Genomic DNA, 20,061 nt, shown 5'->3' with positions numbered 1-20,061 from the left:
AATCGTGAATACGATATTTGTAAACTTATTATATAACGTATCTTGAGTTGAATAGATGGAGGTTTAGTTGGGAGATGGTTGTCATGTGTGGAGACATTTTTCAATCAATGTGCCGTTTTTTTGGAACTTTACGGTTTTGATTACGCGTTTTTTCACGTTTTCTGTGTGTTCCTTTGCATTTTTGCGCGTTTTTCTCGCGTTTTTTACGCGTTAAATGTCGCTTTGCGGACGTTTTTACGCTTGTCTTGACTGTACGCGTACATATGTACGCATGCGACGCGTCAACAGTCTTTATGCGGACGTTGTAGGCATGATAATGATTGGCTATAACGTACGCGTACATGCGTATTTTATTGCGTATTTACGTAGTCTTAGGCGGACGTTGTAGGCGTACTGGTGATTGGTTGAGTGTCCCACAATATGATAATTTTTTCTCCCGAGGAGCTAAAAACAGCAAATAAGACATTGGAGAGTGGTTTTAAATGTTTGAAATGTGAATTAAAGTTGGAAATTGGGTTTTTAATTGTGCCTAATAATTTGTTTGTGAAAATCTAAAGATAGTGTTTACAGCCTATGGTAGAGTTCACTCATGAATATGCAAATTGTAAGTCTTCCATCAGGTCCACTTGAGACCTATATAAGATGTGTGTGGTGTGTAATGTATTGTCAGATGCTGCAATGATTTGAGAAAGAAGTATCGAAACGCCTGTGCGTCATCATCATGCAGATTTGCTTTTAATCATGTCTTTTTATAAGAGCTATAAATAAAGAAACTTGAAACTTGAAAATTGGATGGTGCGGACCTTTGATGATTGCAGTAAAGAGAACCGGCGGCATTCGGTGGCACTGACATCCTCGTACATTACAGGCACATCGCTGCAAGGCTTCAATCTAAAAGCATCAGTCAAATCAAATAAACTGGAAACTAAACAAGGCAAATTCTCAAAGCAATCATGTTGATTAGGCTGAATGATACCATGTCTTGTGCAAGTTTTCATCCGCTCCAGCTATTTTCCTGTTTTGTCACATTACAACCCGGAATTAAAATGGATTTTCATTTGGATTTTCTGTCATGCACTCCACCAAACTGTTGACGTGGAATGAAATACCAGACAGATAGAACAAGTTAAGGTTGAAAAGCTGTGAGTGTGCGTATGTATTCCGTCCCTTCGCTATGAAACACCTGAAAAACATTTGGTCCAACCAATTAAATTTCAGAAGTCGCATAAGTAAAGGCGCCCATACATCTACATACATCAACTTGGCGGCTGATCTACCATCCAATTCAATAATTATTATAATACTGGATGAAAATCGGTACCTCCAAGACCATGCACGATCCACAAGGCAACCAATTTCAGGCCGAAAGCGGCCGCATGTATTGATTGAACGGACAGGCCATAAGATGTCAGGCCATCATGGTCGATTGGGTGCATGGTGGTAGCGGCAAGCAATATCCCAAAGAGCACCAAAACCCCCGATGTTGCCCTCTAGTGTATAAATGTACCAACCTTCTGTGCATTTATACATTACCTGTCCTGTGTCGCCCACTGCGTGGTGCCCATCTCTCTTCAGAATCCCTCGCTCTTGCTTGGTGATTTCACCACCAGCATCTTTGCATTATCAAACAGGGCCTGAAAGGGTTACACCACCGAAGGGAATCTGGGGATATCTTTTGTCCCGTTCTCTCTGCACAGTGCCTGGGGGGTCTGAAAGCTTGTGTGGAGAAGCCTGTGTGACCTATCAACGGCACTTGCAGGAGAACAGGGGCTGTTTCTATTGGCTGCCTGCTCCTGCTAATCATGAAACCATTCACACAGAAGGCTTTCGAAGCCTGTAACGACAGGGGAGAGCTTGAGATAAACACCGAATGTGTTCGCGAATGTGGGAACCTTGATGAATTAACATTTGTTGAGCACATGTCGGTAATTTATCTCATTGCTGTGTCATTTCAGCTTCTCATTCGGTAACAGCTTTGATGAATTAACATTTTCTAAAGTGCTCCGTTAAGTCAGCTGTTTTCAGCATTACCGAATGCGGTAATGCTTGATGAATTGAAGCCATTATCTACAGTCTACGTAACCAGTGCAGAAAGGAGCAGGCAAAGGTCATGCTGGTGTACAGTGAATGCAAAGTTACAATGTCCAGCATATTATCTGATATGATTGTAATATAGGCGTTTCTGCATGGCTGCCTTGTGATCTGCTCTGTTAAAAGGTTAAAATAAAAGTGCTTTCCCCCAAATAACAGATGTAACCAGAAAGCAGAGTCTTGCACCGACCTCTGCTAGACTTGTTTACATATCCATACATCACAGGAAAGTTAATAAGTAAAAAGTGTGAATTTACTGCACTGGAAAGATAGGGCAGACATGAGAAAGTGTAATGGTTTCTACAAGAGAATTTATTGTACACAGGATGAATAATTACCCTGTGACAAAGCAGCCAGGGCTTCCCTGCTATCTCCTTTTCCCATAAAGCAGGTTGGAGGCAGGGGCGTAGTGTGTTGTGCCATTAGGAAATTCAATGAATGCATTTGCTTTTCTACATAACATGCTGTTTCCTACCGGGAACCTCTAAAGGGCAATTACACTGAATGCTGAGCTGATTTTCTGACATCCATGCCTACACTGTCTGAGGGAAGTGCAGGTAATTAACATGTTGTTCATAACTAAAACACACAACTATCAGAATCCCTTCCTCCTTACATCCTCAGCTAGCTATAATGTACTTCCTACATGGCCTAGGAATAGGATATCTACTAATATAAATGCAGGGAAAATAGAATTAATTGTGTACAAATATTGCATAATGTATATGTTTTATTCCAAAAGAAATAGAGATAGAACTTCCAAAGCAAAACTTCTAAGAAAAGACATCATATTTGTTTAAAAAATGGGAAGTATATAGATAACGCACTGTTATCCAGTGGAATTTGCACCCCTTGGGAAAAATGCACCGATGCAGCCTTACAAACATTACTCATAACCTTGCCATCATGAACATTCAGCTGCCTCTGCTTTCTTGGTCCTCACATGGCCACCCATCTACCTCAGGAGCACCATCATAGAGGGCAGAAACATGAGGGGAGGTGGTGGGCCAAGAACACATCACATGGAAACTGGGACCAATGAGGCAGAAGAGGCATCACCACGAGTAGTAGGTAAGTATGACTTGTTTTAATTGAACATTTATTTTTTTCTTGTCACAGGTGTGTGTGTAAGTGTGTGCGCAGTGGTATGGGTGGCTGTACGTAATTAAAGATCCTCATGCTTCGTATGCCGTCATGCAGTAAAAAGCTGCCAGCTGAAGCAGGGTGATCAATGTTAGACAAGATTTCTGCTGAAATCTTATCTAATACTGCACAAGTGGTCGAACAAGAAAGCAATCACTATCAGAATAATTTTGACAGTCTTCCTGATCTTCCCCATGAAGGGTTTACAGTAGAGGCTAGATTAGAAATTAGCTAGGGTAGTGCAGGTAAAATAGGAGGCAGAACTGCTGATATTCTGCTAGTGGCTACACTCGATGCCCAAATTACCCGGCACTATCTCCTACGTACGTTGTAAATAGTTATATGTGCATGATGTACTTATAATACTGTACTGTGCAGCTTTTTGTATTTTTTTTTGTCCACAGAATTGTGCTAAAATTATGATTTTTGGTTCTGGCTTTTCAGAGCCAAGTCTGCAGTGTTTGGGGCGGATTTAAGCGTTATCTGAACAAAAACTGCAACTTTATTCAAGTGACAGAGACAACTAAAAACTATTTCTTGAACAACGAAAAATTCCAAACATGTTTTTTATTGGCCTCATATTCTCTTTCTTTTTTTTCCTATTGATGCCACAAAGCTTCCTAGAGGTCACAAGAAGAGAAAATGAGGCGAAATCTCTGTATTGTAAAATCACTGACAGCAAAAAGAACCCCCAAGCGTTTCTAATCCCTTCCACATGGTAACATAAAAAAAAAGAAATCCTGCAATTGGGCATTAGGTAGCAATGTTGATTTTACTAATGAGGAGGACATTGGAAGACTAGCAGTTAATTTAATATAAATCCTTACCTTCTATAGGTTTTGGTAAAAAATGTGAAGATGGTTTGGTCTTTTTCACTCGATTGCCTTTCATGATCTGACCTTCTTTACTAAGCCCCAGGAACCACTGGCGACCAGATTCCTGCTGTCGATAAAGCGTCGAGGAATAGATGACATAGTAGTTCTCAAACACCGACTCCTTAAATTTACATTCCGGTGTAAAAATATCCTGCCAAGAAAAAGGAAAATAATGTTGAAAATAACACAAATACAAACAAAAAAAATGCATAAATGTTATGCTAGTTCATAAATAATTTTTGTTCAAATCCTATATAATAAAACCCCTGTGTCCCTGCGTCACGCTGTACCTGTGTAGCTGGGTTCGTGCTTTTTGCTACTGCGCATGTGCACAGCACGGACCCAGCCTCAGCGAGACAGGACGGGGCCAGGGAGTCGAGGGGCGCGTGAGCGGGTGGGTGTGCGTCAGGTGCGCACGCACGTGAGCGGCGGGTGCGCGCGCACGCGCAGTAGCGGGCGGCGGCGAGAAACAGAGCCTAGAGCCCGGTTTTAAACGGACTTGGGTCTGCTAGTTAAGGTAATAAAGATATGTGTTATATGTGATGTAGCTAGGAAGAGCACAAAGTAGAAATGTTTCCAAGCCTAAAGTTACTTATTTCACTAAAAGTGAGCAACTTCTGTTTCAAAAAAAGGCTGTCTCTGTGAAATGTTAAACATTATACTAATGGTTTACAAGTTAACATTTTAGACCTCTGGTCAGATCCAAAAGTTTTTGGAAGATCATTTGCTGCCTGGGGGTGACAGGACCATAGTGGCAATCATGCCTCAATGGTGGCTCTTATCATACTGGACTTCCATTAATAATGGCTATATAATCTTCCCAAAACATATTCTAGCTACAGAATCTATCTATCTATTATTATTATTATTATTATTATTTATTTATAAAGCGCCAACATATTCCGTGGCGCTGTACAATGTAAGAAAACAAACAAGGGATACATAATGATACAGACAATGATATACATCAAATATGAACACTGATACAAAATACAGCACTGCTAATTACAATTTGATTTAACATGATGACTAAAATGTATAAAATCTATCTATCTATCTATCTATCTATCTATCTATCTATCTATCTATCTATCTATCTATCTATCTATCTATCTATCTATCTATCTATCTATCTATCCATCTATCTATCCATCTATCTATCTATCTATCTATCTATCTATCTATCCATCTATCTATCTATCTATCTTGTGCAACGCACATGCACATACTGTAGTTAAAGAAACACAAAAGAGAGAAGCTTGCAATTTTTTTTTATTTTTTTTAGCAGCAACTACAGTTGAGCCTGGTGGGTGAAGTGGAATGCTAGTTTATGGATACTTTTTAATAGCTAGAACAGGAGTGGGCAAACATATTTTAATGGGGCTGCTTTCCTCTTGAATGTGGCCCGTTGCACAAGTCTGTGTCTCCCTCCTTTCCTTCCTCCGGACTTCTGCAGCCAGTAATGATTGAGTGTAACTCACACAATCGCTCGTTCCAGTGGCGATCCACATGGTGACGGTGACGTCATGTGACACACTGGTATGTAATGAAGGCACGTCACATAATGCCGTCATCACCATGGAGGTCACCGCACATATTTTTTAATGAATGGTGGGAGGAAGAGGGGAAGAAGAGCGGAATTTGGCCTTCTAGCGATGGGCTGCCTTCATAGCACCTGCGGGCCAAAGTTTGCCCAGGCCTGGGCTAGAAACTAAACAGAACAGGGTGAAGCTGAACTGTAACACTCATGTATTGACTATAGGTTTTCACCTCTGTATTTAGAGGGAAAATAGAAGCATTGTGGACTCCAATTCCAACTTGATGTATCATTATTCAAAAATGCAACTTAAAACATTCAAGTCACAGCAAGGTTATCATGAATATCAGAAAGTGCTGTAGTTTCATGTATTTCTATCAGTTTGTCACTGCACCTCAGATATCATCATGCTGACTACAAAAAAATCACATACTCAGAATACTTATCTGCAAAGTGCTACTATGCTTGAATGCAATAGCATAAGACAATTTCCAAGGAAAATGGAAATCCTTCATTTGGCTGGGATAACAGCAGGACCTCTGCTGCTAACACTGGCTAATAGTCAGGACAGGAAATACAGTAGCTTTCACACAGAATTAACAGTTGCGTCACATTTAGAAGTATAAAGAAGAAATTTCCCTTTGATTATTACTTCACAAAAGCGTGACACTTTGCATATCGCCTAGTCTCTACATAAGTGTATAAGACCTTCACAGATGTTTTCAATGTTGCTAACAATGGCTTGCATCTTGCTAAGCACTGGAGTCTCGTGACAACAAATGGGGCAAAAGAGCAACTCAGTAAAGAACTCCCTTCACCTCTGATTGGAAGTCCACTCCGGTGCATTACACCCCTCTTATTTACAAAAGTAACACAGGAGGCAGACCAAGTGTGGTGCAGCCAGCAGTTTCAGGGCTTTGCTGAAGCAAAAGGCAAATGGTCATGGCAAATTCTTAAGTACAATGCTGTATTTCACCCACAAGTGACAATAAAATCTAGATCTGAGGAATGGAGTGAAAAATGTGTATGTAGTGTACATACACATTTGACATCAGTTTTACTTCAGTTTGTCTTTAGCTTGCCACCAGCTAATTAATAGTAGGCCTAAGACATTAAAATGATGTCAAACTAAATGCAAGTTGATGTTAACAGCCCATGTACATTAAACCGAACCTGACCGTGGACATGCCTGTCCCTACTGAAGCTAATACGCAGGTGCCTCTACAGCCATACTTACATGCACAGACAGTAATGGAAGTTTGGGGAGAACTAAAAAAAAAACAGCAAGTACGGGAGCTGGCTAGCATGGCGGCTATCACCAACATACAGCAGAACATTCAAATTCAGATTACCCAAAACCAGAGATCTTAGTTATTTTACTGCCTGAAGCAAGCTTTAAAATTATGCCACCCAAAGATGCACTCACACACTAACAAGCTGAGATGGCAGGACAGTGCAGGAAACCATGCTTTTTTACAGTGAGGGAGAAAGCAAATTTGCAGGTGGTCATTCTTCACCGTTAACTCTAATGAGTTTAAATTTGCCTCATCCTCCCCATGTGTCAGGCCTTCCCGCTGCATTACCTTGTCTTCTGACAGGTGCAACCCTGCCTAACCTTGCAAAACAGTAGTGGTAGCCATGTGCAGCCTCATGTATAAAACTGAATTGGCTGATTTTTTTTTTTTTACCTATTTATCAGTTGGCTTCTTCCTTTTATGTTTGTAGTACAGAAGGATTAGGCTGAAAATGAGTAGTAGGAGGTAAATTGAACCTAACTATGGAATGGCGCAGGAAAGCAAGTGAGTGTAAATGGAGAAGGGTCCATGCTCAAAGAGACCCAATAGACAATAATACCAAACACACATGCACATACCAGAAATCCAGGCACTGGATCTTTGAGGCAATTAACTTGTTTAATCTCACTCAAACTTGTCTCTGATTTGGGACGTCTTAGAGCAATACAGCTATTATTCTGAATTTACCTGCTGTCCAGTTTTATTGCCTCAAGGTCAGGATCAGTGCCTGGATTTTTGGGCTATATTTGCCCTAGAAACTATACAGCCGAATATGAGTAGCAGTACATCTCTGCAAATAACTCCTTGCGGTTATGAGGGCCTGTAGTTTTAAAAAATAAACATGTACTCATATGTTTTAGTGAAACTAAGGTGTAATGCAGCCATACTTAAGTTCAAGAGTATGCAATATTCAATAGTACACAAGCTTTGAGACCTCTGACATGCTATATGGTCCGAGGTCCTAGAACAGCGCTGGGCAAACTACGGCCCCAGGCTGGGACCGACAGGTGGCCGGATTTCTCCTCTCCTCCCTCCCTGCAGAGTTGTGAACAGGTAATATGAGTTGGATAACATTCACCTATCTAATCTGTTTCCAGCATTGGGTCTCCAGGGCAACAGGGCGTCACGTGATACGCCATCAGGACGTGCCAGCGTAAAAAACGCTGGCATGTCCTGACAGCGTGTCACGTGATGCATTGGGACTATGGAGACCTGATGCTTGAAGCGGAGGTTAGGTGAGTGTTAACCCACTCTATTGCCCGCTTGCGTCTCTGCAGGGAGGGGAATGCAAAAGGAAGGAATGCGACCCACAGCCAGTGGCTTAGGCTGCCTAAACTTTGCCCAGCGCTGTCCTAGATGGTTTATCAAAGTTACTGAAGAAGTCGTTTCTCTGTATTAAGCAGACCAGGTGCTGAATGGGTCCCTACAAAAATCAGTACAATGAGGTTACAACTGTAACTTTCAGTTATTGATCAATAGGCAACATCAACTAGAATTGTAAAATGCTTCAGTTTAATATTAGCTTGTGATGACCCAATTCCTGAAGTTTGGCGTTAGAAAAATGCTTGTTCTTTCCAGTGATAAGTTGTAATAAAGAATGCCATCACTGGCAGGGCAAGTAACATTACAATCCATAAACAACACTATACAGTATATGAGCAGTCCATAGCATTCTGTTAAATAAATAACATTCTGATAAAATGTCCTCAGGACTAGATCGTTTTGTTCTCCTGAAATGTCACAACTGGAAAATAAAAGGAAGATGCACATGAGAAGTTTGAGAGCCAGATGTGTTCCTTTTACTCTTTAGCAGAGCAGGATACATGACCATAACATTAAGTGATTTATGACTTAAAATTAAATTTTTACTTCTATATCAGGGAGCAGAAACAGCAGCAAAGTATGATAAAACATTCGTTACTAACCATTGCTAGAAACAAAATAGGCGTGACCTTTTTTCAACCTGATTAGAAAATACACTCTCATCTGCTTGCAACTGTCAGTGGTCTATCCACTTTTTAACATCCACACAAGGCTATTTCCTTCCTCACAGCACAGTGGCGGTTGGCAAGTAAACTAGTGATCCAATGCTGGCCTGTTGCATTACTCAGTTTCCAGTCACCGATGTTAAGTGATTCTGCCTATCAAAGCCACTGTGATTGTGTTTCAATATCTCCTCTGAGGAGGAGAGGGATACATTGGCCATCATAGAAAAGGAATGTACTACTTTCTTCCCATCAGTCACTGTGGCATCAGAAAAAAAGACTCAGGTCAGTAACATTGCAGAGTGGGGTAACTGGCAGCCTCCAGGCCCTTCCACAACCCACTATGCAGTATCCAAGGATCCTTTTCTCTTTGAGAGGACTTGCAAATGATTCAAATAGTTGTACACTCTCCCATAGACAATAAAAGAGAGGGTGTGATAATATGTCTTTTGCTCTCCTCCCAGAAAGCAATGAGGGTTTTCTGAGCATTGATGGATGTTTAGAGGGGTTTATTTTTAGCCTACGTGTGGTGATTTAAGCGCAGGCAGAAGCCAAGAGACAACTCTCCCTGCACTAAGCAATGTAGGGGAGAGTTAACAAACATATTCCCCTACTGATGAACTAATGTGTGCCTTTGGACAAATAATTCAGGGTACTGCTATTGCTGGCACCCAAATTACAGTAATTTGATGAGAAATCCCCCCTGCGCTGCTATACCCATAATAAACATTACGGTCTATGGCTATGCCCAAGTCAGGTACTAAACAGTGCCGTGCAATCCCCTACGATGCCCAGACTTATTTTTAAGTAGGAAAATCCACATTCTAGCTGGTGATAGCAACCAGCAAGGAATTATTAAATAAATATTTGATTGGGAAAACCAAGGCAAATTAAAAAAATGATTTTACAAACACAACTAAGCAAAAAGACTTTTTTTTCTAGGGAAAAAAAACATTTATATTAAAGGAAATGTTTGTGAAAATAATCTCTCCTTACTTGTCTAAGCTGATTAAGCACCTGACCAGAAAATGGAACGTTGGGTTTTTGCATATAAACTGTTACAATGTATGCAAAGGCAGAGTATTGCTGTCATGGTTGCAAGTAAGTAGACTCTGAATTATCTGCCATGTCTGGAAAGATATCCTATACAATAAAATGCAAGTGTCCCTACATCATCAACTGAATGGTTGTGTGTCCCTGGCTTTTTTGTACTGAGCATGTGCGCAGCCAGGGCAGTTAGGACACAGGGTCGGATCTGACTGCAGTTTGCAGTCTGTGGTTCACAGAGGTTTTCATTGCATTGTGGGAAATAACAGCTTTTTCCAAATGCCAAGCAAGCAGCTCCCTGTGTGCATATACTTCAGTGGTGGGGAACGAGCAAGCGGGGCGCGTATGTGCGCGCATTGCGGGGGGTAGCGGCTGTGACCTAGCGCCTGTTTTTTAACGGGTGGGCCTTTTTACTAGTGATTGAATAAAGCTAAATTACAAAATGTCTTGTGTTACACTAAAGTATGTCATATTAATTTTAATGAAAGTTTAACTTTCCTTTAACGACCTCATTAGCTACAATATACACATGTTGTTGAAGAGCTACTGTAAACGCTGAACAATGTTAATATTAGTCTGTAGCTGTTAATTGTACTAGTACGGGCTGTGCTCATTAACACCCCCCCCCCCTTCATTACACTAATCAAGGATCCCCAAACTTCTCACCTGATCCCCTCCAATTAACTCCTACCCCCATTGGTGTGATCAGGTAGCATGCAACATTAATCAATAAGAATCTTTCACTTGTCCTTGTTTCAAGAGGCGATCAGACTCCCCTCCCTACACTACCACTGTCAGCCACACTATGTTGAACGGATCGTGTCCCGGATTGATGATGTCATTGAGCTGTGACCTGGCTCATTCAGCACATAGAGGCTGACAGTGGTAATGCACGGAGGGGAGCTTGATCGTCCCTGGAAACAAGGACATGTAGGATGCTAAAGACGCATACCGTCGTCCCTCAGAGACCCCTTCCCCCACTGGGACCCCCGGACAAAGGCAAACAAAAATAATCCATCCGTCGCTGCATGCAGGTGCTGTAGCGACACTCCCCTCACGCTCCGATGGAAATAGCCAAGCCTGGTTGGGTACGCTCTTCGCTGTAGGGAGAACCCGATTGGGCTCTACTATTTACGCTGGAGCCCATGCAAAAGCCGTTAGTGCACCTGCGTTGCACGTCATTCAATACTCTTTGTTCTGGAGCTTGATGATTATTGTACCTGTGCGCTGCGGATTTTCGGGGGTGCTAGAGCTGGATCAGAGGTTCTGAGGAGGCTTGGGGAAGCCTCTTTAGGATCCTGAGGCTTTCCCCTCCCGAGGTAAGTACAACCTAGGGCACTTTTTTTCCCTACAGGTACACTTTACTGGGAAGCTGTTATTCAGGTATATAAAAAAACACACTGCAATCCAATATATGATGTGTTCTTTATTTAAAGTGTTTTTACATTCATTAATGGCGCTGGCACAAATAGTTTTCTTTGATAGTGTTCCTTTAAAGGTGGCCACTAACAATCCAATCTTACCAAATCTATGTAGTAGAAGAGTAAACTGAGTAAATATATTAAATGTTTACTATAGGCAGTCTCTTATATTACAAAGAAATGGTAAGATTGGATGAAAAAGATTGTATCATTAGTGGCCACCTTAAGAGTTTGCAATGGATCCTCTCGCTAATAGGCAGCCAATGAAGAGTTTGACTGAGAGAAGCAGCAGAGGAAAAGCGATAAGAGAGATGAATGAGTCGAGCAGCTGAGTTCAGTACAGATTGGAGTGATGCCAGTCTGTTAGTTGGTACTCCACAAAGTAGTATGTTACGATAGTGCAGATGAGATATTATAAGAGCATGTATTAACATTTTAGTTAAGTCCTGAGTGAGAAAAGGTTGGATGCAAGATATGTTTTGAGCTGGCAATGACTCGATCTGGTTAAGGGGTGATTGTGAGGAATAAATGAGATAGAAGAACCAATAATACTGCAAAGAAACATGCTTTGGGCTAGTCTAAGTATAAGGCTCAACCAACACCAAACTGAAATGGTGCTTCTATCATAACCACCCACCTTCCTGTACTTCTACCCCAACCTTAGACATTTATGCCTTCTATGCATCCAGTATACGTTATGCTTCTCTTTAGTGGGTGAAGAATGAATCCATGATCTTGTTGAATGCGGGGGACATATGTGTTTCCTAGTGCAATACAAACTTTACAGACAACCCTTGGCTGATTAGTCTCCCGATAAAGAAACAATCATGCATTTTCTCTGATGGCTTTTTTTGCAGTGCCCTAAAGGTAAGTATATGCCAGGCATGTCGTTTTACATGTAAAGCATATTTAGTGTCTCCTTACTGCATAAACATGCATATCCTTGTGTTATCACAGTTGCTGGATCTTTATAAATGTATTCAGGGCTGCATGCATTTTCTTCATCATGTTGGCTGGGCTCCTAAACGCTCTGCCTTATTCTTTACTCTGTACATCCATTTACTTTAGAACACAGAGAGCTGCTGAGATAAATGTACAGTAATCCTTTTAGATTTGTTTCGTGCTTGAGAGGGATCAAACCATCAGTATACAGACTGCCTCTGTCGCACTTTGCAGGTTTATGACACTTTTGGCCATTTCAATGTCTGAGTACGGTAGTAAGTAGGCTTATGTCTTTCTGCAGATCTGTATCAACTTTTGCCCCTTCAACATAACGAGTCCCAGGTATACCATTATTTTACAAGTGTAATTAATAGCTTTGTTATATCAGGCTAAATCTCGGATAGCACAGAAAACTGTTTTGTAAAATGGTTTTGCATTTAAACAAAAGGAAGTCAGAATGATACTAAATAAAAAAAAGTGTTTATATTCTATTAGCTTTTTATTTCCGATGTAGCACTCGCAACTAAATGGTTGTAGATGCGTTAGTAAAACTTGAGGAATTGTTGTTTGAGATGTTTTTTCTGTGAAGATAGACTTTTCGTGAACTAAAAACGTTTGCAATAATTCATTCACAAAAAAATTAATTGATAAGTTTAATTTTTGCAAATACATATATGCTTATCATAATATAGGATACATGGTTGATCACTGATAAAAATAACATATGAAACATGTAACATGTTTACAGGGACCAGTTTTACATACATTAAAAACCAGACTTACATGTCAACAGAATAATATACAGTAGATTAGAAACCAGTGTTTCTCAACATTAATTTAGCTTGTGACCCTTTGCCAAGTACCCTTGATTTTGAAATAATAAAGGATACCAGAGCCAAACATATGAGAAACAGAGGGAGCAGGCATACATGGTGAGCCGGCACACTTTATTGGTTCCATGTAAAAAGCATAGGGCCAATGTTTCGGAGCCACGTACGGCCCCTTTATCAAGGCAATGTTTGCTTGGAGGCTGATCTCGGATGAATACATTTCGCTTTGTGCAACTCCCACTTTCTATACAGGAATTTCTGCACAGCAGCAGACAGATTTTGCCTCCAAGCAAACATTGCATTGATAAAGGGGCCCTACGTGGCTCTGAAAACATTGGCCCTACGCTTTTACATGGAACCAATAAAGATTTAATTTGGATGTGCCAACTCCTTCTATTGAATACTGCATAGAGAGCGTCATCCCTCTTTTCCATATATTGCATTCCCCTTAAAGGGAACCAGAGACGAAGCACTCTCATATATTTGACCATATAAATCAATGGGAACATGACAGTAAACACCTACTCTGCTCTCTGCTTCATTCTTCTCTGCTAAATCTGCCTGTTATCAGCTATGATAAGAATCCCTGACTGAGCATTCAGTCTAGTTTTGCCTGGAATGATTATAGCTGAGTCATTATAGCAGAGCCACAAGGGGGCAGGCTTGGGCTTGAAAATACATTACAGAAGACAGACTCCACTATAATCATTCTTTGGCAAAGCCAGACTGAATGCTCAGTCAGGGATTCTTATCACAGCTGGTAACAGGCATATTTAGCAGAGATTAATAAAATAAAGAGCAGAGTAGGTGTTTACTGCCATGTTCCCACTGATATATATGGTAAAATACATGAGGGTGCTTTGTCTCTGGTTCTCTTTAAAGACAAAGAGTTTGATCCTATAGTGTGTGCGAGACAATACTACAAACATGATGTATGGTGAGCCGTCCTGATGCCCACCACCAGGCTTGGGCTTTCGAGTAGCGTACTACTCACAAGCGTAATGAAAACCGCGTTCCATCGCTCACTTCCGGTTTGAAAGAGGAAGTGCGGTAGTGAGTCATGCAACGCGGCTTTCATTTCGCCTATGACGCGTAATGAAACGCAGACGTCCCGAACACTTCTGGGTAAGTTACCCTGCACTTCATTTGAATTCTGAATCCAAGTACTACACTACTCGAAAGCCCATCCCTGCACATCACCCCCGTGTTCTCCTTTCTGCCCCTCCGCTGCTTCTAAATGCCCTCTGGCACTCTCTCCCGGGTCGCCAGAGTCGGGAATCACTGTGCCTGCGCTGGCCCGTTTCTCATATGTGCTTTGGCTTTGATATCCTTTAATCTAAGCTTGACACACACAAGACACAAAGCATTTTTAAAATATTGCTTTGGGCTTATAATTAACTAAAATACTCAATTAGTCTAACCGATATACTGTATTATTTAACCTCCCTGGTGGTACGCAGATGCGGTGGCTGCATCCGCGGGAGGGATTTTTTAAATTAGTAGCGTTTTGTTAATGTTAGCTAGCACTAGTCTAGCTAACTGTGGCCCCCAAGTCCCCCGGCACCTCTCTGAGCCCCCCGATCGCCACCGGCAACACTCACCAGTCCGCGATCCTGCGAGAGCCACAGCTTCAAAATTTGCTTCACTCATTGCTATGGCGACGATCGGACATGACATCATGACGTCATCGATGTCATGCGCAGTTCCGATCCTCCCCATAGCAAAGCCGGGTGCTGATTGGGAGGCTGCGCCATCGTGGGATCCCTGGGGGGTACGTATACCAGCGGCGATCAGAGGAGACTGGAGGCACTTGAGGGACATGGTTAGCTAGCAAAGTGCTAGCTTAACCACATAAAACCATTTTTATTTTTAAAAAATCCTCCCGGGGCCATGCGATCCCCTGCGGCGGCTAGCCCGACACTGTGGCGGGCTTACTGCCAGGTACGTTAAGAAACACAAAACAAAAACAAATGTCAGCATAAATGGTTGATAATGACAAGATCAGTTACCATGTTAACCCAACATAAGTATTTCCAGGGGTATATGTGTGTGTACATTTAATAAAGGCATCCATTGAAAAGGGCACAGGAAATAGCTGAAAATATTTGCCAATATTTTACTACAACATAACCTAACCCTACTTTCAGACAGAACCCTCCCTCTATTGATGTCTAACATCGACAACCCCTGTGGTGTGGTGCCTAACCTTAACACCCCAGTGGTGCCTAAGCCTATCACCCTCCCCCGTGGTGCTTAACCTTAACACCCCCCCCCCCCTTCCTGGTGCCTAATCTTCACCCCCACAGTAGTGCCTAACCCTAAAACCCCCATGTGGCTTTTAACCTTAACAGCCCCCTTCCTGATGCCTAACCTTAACCCCCACCTTGTGATGCCTACCCTTAACACCCTCCCCCAGTGGTGCCTTACCTTAATCCCCAAATTATTAAGTGCCACATTTGCAGAGAGTAACTGTCTATTCATATATATGCAGATGCAGCTACACACACTGCTTTCCCTGAAGTCTCACAACATTCTAATGTGGTAGAGGCGGTCCCAGGGGATGGGGGGTGGCACTACACGATAGATGCATTTGGGCACTGCAAATCACAGCTGAAAGATAAACTGAGCTATTCTACACAGTTCCTCCCTCATGACTGGAAAGGTAAGGAGTTGTCAGTGAAAGAAAGGAACGATGAGCGCCCGTTCACACTAGTGGCGGATTCCGCCTTTTTTTCGAGTGCAGGCGATTTTTAAAATTGCCCACAAAACGCTTGTTCAATGATTCCCTATGAGAGAGTCCATAGCTGAGCTGTTTGTTTCCGATCCACTCAGCAAAGTGGTGCCTGTACCATTTTTGAGGCGTGTTTGCTATAATGGAAGGTAAAGGAAACATGCAAAACGCTCACAAAATCGCTTTGTGCAGCAACTGTGTTCACGTTTTTAAGAATAAATACATTGTATTTATTATCTTCCGGGTCAAAGAGTTCACTTCCTGACTTGTGCCAGGGAGTGAATTACAAAACTGCTCTGGACAAGCGCTTAGAAAAACACTTTTTACCAAAATGCAGCACGCAGTGGATCGCCGGGAGGGGAAAAAAGCAGCACACAAAAACACAAAACGCTTACATTTTCATTTTTAGGTAACCCACTTTGAAAATTTGCCCTCAACCAAACAAGCAGCTCAACTTCAGAATATTTTTGAGATATTCTACTTTTGTTAGTGCTTTTAGTTGGACACAATATAGTGTAAGGATTGATGACAAACATTCAGTGTCGGACTGGGAAGTGGAAAAACTGAGGAAATCCACCTGCTGGCCAAGCGGCGGAAACCATGTTTTATCACTCTTCACTGTGAGCAGCAACACTTGATTACTGCTGCTTGGCCAGCAAGTGGATTTCCTCAGCTTTTCCATCTCCCAGTCTGACACTGCAAACATTATACTGTATATACATAATTACTTTGCCTTTATGTCCATGCAGATTAGTAAAAAAAAGCTCCCTCCCTGTACAACAAATGGCTCCTGCAGCAGGGTAGGAGTTCCTGGAAATTCTTGTGGAAACAGTACCCCAAACAGAGTACACAGAGTAACAAACTACAAAAGGACTTGTGCAGCACCAATCTATACTTATAGCGATATTCTATTGTAACCGAAATTTCCTTTAAAGTACAACATGTGATTAGGTGACACAAGGACGCAGTAATATTATTTGGAAAGGGATTCCGTCTTCTGAGTCTAATAGCATAGCATGCAATGATACTTTTGATGTGTTAGTTAGTGAAAAGGGGGTACTGGATGGCACGCCACTCAGGGACGCAAATGCAAAACACTCGGGGCCATATGCAATTAACTTTTTCACCTGAGTTATCTCCCAAGTGATAATTTTCCTCTTCACTTTAAAATAACTTTTCAGCATTTTACAATTGAATAAGTACACAAAAGCTGGTGAAAAGGTACTATCAAATTTATTCTGAATATTTTCTTGCATGCCAGTTGTTTGAAAGGGATTTTATGACAAGTAGGGAAAATATCACTTAGGAGAAAACACAGGAGAAAAAATGAATTGCATATGGGCCTCTTTCTCTTGAGTTTTCTCCTAGGAGATAATTTTTCATCTTCAATTTAACTATAACTTTATAGCACTTTGCAATAGAAAAAGTACCAAAAAGTAGGTGAAAAATTACTATCAAAATTATTTTGAGTATTTGCTTGCTGGTGGTTTAAAAGCCATTTATTTACAATTTGTGAAAATATCACCTGGGAGAAAATGCAGGTGAAAAAGTGAATTGCATATGGCCCATGGGCCCTCATTCAATTATTTTTTTTTCTTTAGTGTTCTCCTAGGAGATACTTTTTTATCCTCTGTTTAAAATAACTTTTCAGCACTCTGTAAATGAAAAAGTTACAAAAAGTAGGTGAAAAAGTACTGTCAAAATATTATAATATTCTTAGTATTTTCTTGCTTGCTGGTGGCGTAAAAGATATTTTATTGATTCTTTTTTTATCCTGAGTTTTCTCCTAGGTGATATTTTTAAACTTGCCTTTTAAGCCACTAGAGAGCAAGAAAATACTCAATTTTGATACTATTTCACCTACCTTTTGGTACTTTTTCAGTTGAAAAGTGCTGGAAAGTTATTTTAAATAGAAGATGAAAAAGTATCTCCTAGGGGAAAACTGAGGAGATAACGTTAATTGAATATGGCCAATCGGCCATATGCAATTAACTTTTCCCCCCGAGTTTTCTCCAAGGAAATACATTTTCATCTGTGATTTAGAGTAACTTTTCAGGACTTCGCAATGGAAAAAGTTCCAAAAAGTTGGTAAAAAAGTACTATCAAAATTATTTCAGGTATTTTTTGGCTTGCTGGTGGTTTAAATAGCATTTTACTGACAATTTAAAAAATATCACCTAAGAGCAAACTCAGGTGAAAAAGTGAATTGCATATGGGTCAAAGGGCATGATGCAATTCACTTTTTCTCCTAAGTTTTCTCCTAAGTGAATTTTCACATCTTATCAATAAAATTACTTTTAAGCCACCAGCAAGCAGGAAAATACTCAGAATAATGTTGGCAGTACTTTTTTACCTACTTCTTGGCACATTTTCGATTGCAGAGTGCTGAAACGTTATATAAATAGAAGATGAAAAATTATCCCCTAGTAGAAAACTCAGGAGAAAAAGTGAATTGCATATGGGCCAAAGACTCTTATCCAATTAACTTTTTCTTCTGAGTTTTCTCCCAGGAGATAATTTTTCATCTTATCTAAAATATCTTTTCAGCACCTAGCAATTAAAAAAGTACTAAAAAGTGGGTGAAAAAGTAATATCACATACTTTGAATATTTTCCGGTATGTTGGGAGCTTTAAAGGTATTTTATTGGTAACATCTGAAAATATCTACTTGAAGAGAATGCAGGAGAAAAGTTAACAGGATATGGGCCCAAGTGAATTGAATAAGGGCCACAAGCCGTACATACTAAAGAAGTATGTGATTTTCTAAAGGGTTGAAGACTTTTTTTTACCTGAGTGACCTGAGGGTGACACAGAATGCACATATTTATGGCAAGAATCATTGGTGTGAGTTGAGGTCCAAACAATTTCCTTGTGAAAGGTTCTATGCATTTTCTGTCCACCAGAGTTCAGCAGTCATGCTTAAATTTATCTCATATTTGTGTAGATTGGAGCTGACCTGAACCTCTGCTATAGAACAAAGATACATAAGCACCTTTATCAGTGTTTCTCAGGCTGAGGCCGCACAAAGATCAACTCTGGTCTAAAAATAAACTAGAAAATATTATACACAATGGATCACCTTAGGTGCATCAATTCCTCTAAGTTTCGGACAGACTAATTAAAGACAGCAGTTTTCCCCTGTGCCATGAAGGGATCAATTATAAAGTGCCAGATGGAGGCTTTACAGAATGCAAGAAGTTTTTCTTAGCAGTAATCACCAGAGATCCTTATTCACTGGCGACCCAATTAAAATGCCTTGGCACAGATGAAGGACAAACATTTTAATGATAAAGATGTTTGAACACATCACCGCACCAAACTTGCTCCCAGGAATCAAACAGGTGAAATTAACCCATTATTGTAGATCCCCTGATTTCAGTGTAGTTTGATGTTAAATCAGGTTGGCGTATGAACAATTGCTACAACATATTTTCTACCTCCCTACCACTGAAGAAAACCTTTTGCTTGCAGAGTGCCACTTAATGTAAAACCAAGAGGAATGATCAGCAGGTACAACATATTGTCACTTTTTAACCACTTGAGGACCGTGGGCTTTACCCCCCTTAAGGACCGGCCACTTTTTTTCCATTCAGACCACTGCAGCTTTCACGGTTTATTGCTCGCTCATACAACCTACCACCTAAATGAATTTTGGCTCCTTTTCTTGTCACTAATAAAGCTTTCTTTTGGTGCTATTTGATTGCTCCTGCGATTTTTACTTTTTATTATATTCATCAAAAAATGTTTTTTTTTACTTTCTGTGCTGACATTTTTCAAATAAAGTAAAATTTCTGTATACATGCAGCACGAAAAATGTGGACAAACATGTTTTTGATTAAAAAAAACCCATTCAGCCTATATTTATTGGTTTGGGTAAAAGTTATAGCGTTTGCAAACTATGGTGCAAAAAGTGAATTTTCCCATTTTCAAGCATCTATGACTTTTCTGACCCCCTGTCATGTTTCATGAGGGGCTAGAATTCCAGGATAGTATAAATACCCCCCAAATGACCCCATTTTGGAAAGAAGACATCCCAAAGTATTCACTGAGAGGCATAGTGAGTTCATAGAAGATATTATTTTTTGTGACAAGTAAGCGGAAAATGACACTTTGTGACAAAAAAAAAAAGTTTCCATTTCTTCTAACTTGCACCAAAAAAAAAAT

At 40.6% G+C, this 20,061-nt stretch overlaps 1 protein-coding gene and 1 long non-coding RNA gene across 6 annotated transcripts in view; one reads left to right on the top strand and one right to left on the bottom strand.

Annotated features, from left to right (window-relative positions):
• The window catches only part of FGF12 (fibroblast growth factor 12), a 606,762-nt gene that overhangs the window by 16,156 nt on the left and 570,545 nt on the right, over positions 1 to 20,061 (bottom strand). For all 5 annotated transcript variants that reach the window (XM_068281186.1, XM_068281184.1, XM_068281185.1 and 2 more), the window contains one exon: positions 4,062 to 4,260. In XM_068281186.1, coding sequence (XP_068137287.1) covers positions 4,062 to 4,260 — 199 coding nt within the window. The remainder of the gene's footprint in view (positions 1 to 4,061; positions 4,261 to 20,061) is intronic.
• Positions 1 to 20,061, top strand: part of LOC137571682 (uncharacterized) — a 68,526-nt gene that overhangs the window by 14,739 nt on the left and 33,726 nt on the right. The window lies entirely within an intron of this gene.

Source organism: Hyperolius riggenbachi, chromosome 4 (genome assembly GCF_040937935.1).
Source record: "Hyperolius riggenbachi isolate aHypRig1 chromosome 4, aHypRig1.pri, whole genome shotgun sequence".
NCBI lineage: Eukaryota > Metazoa > Chordata > Amphibia > Anura > Hyperoliidae > Hyperolius > Hyperolius riggenbachi.
This window is presented reverse-complemented; position numbering and strand designations above follow the sequence as displayed.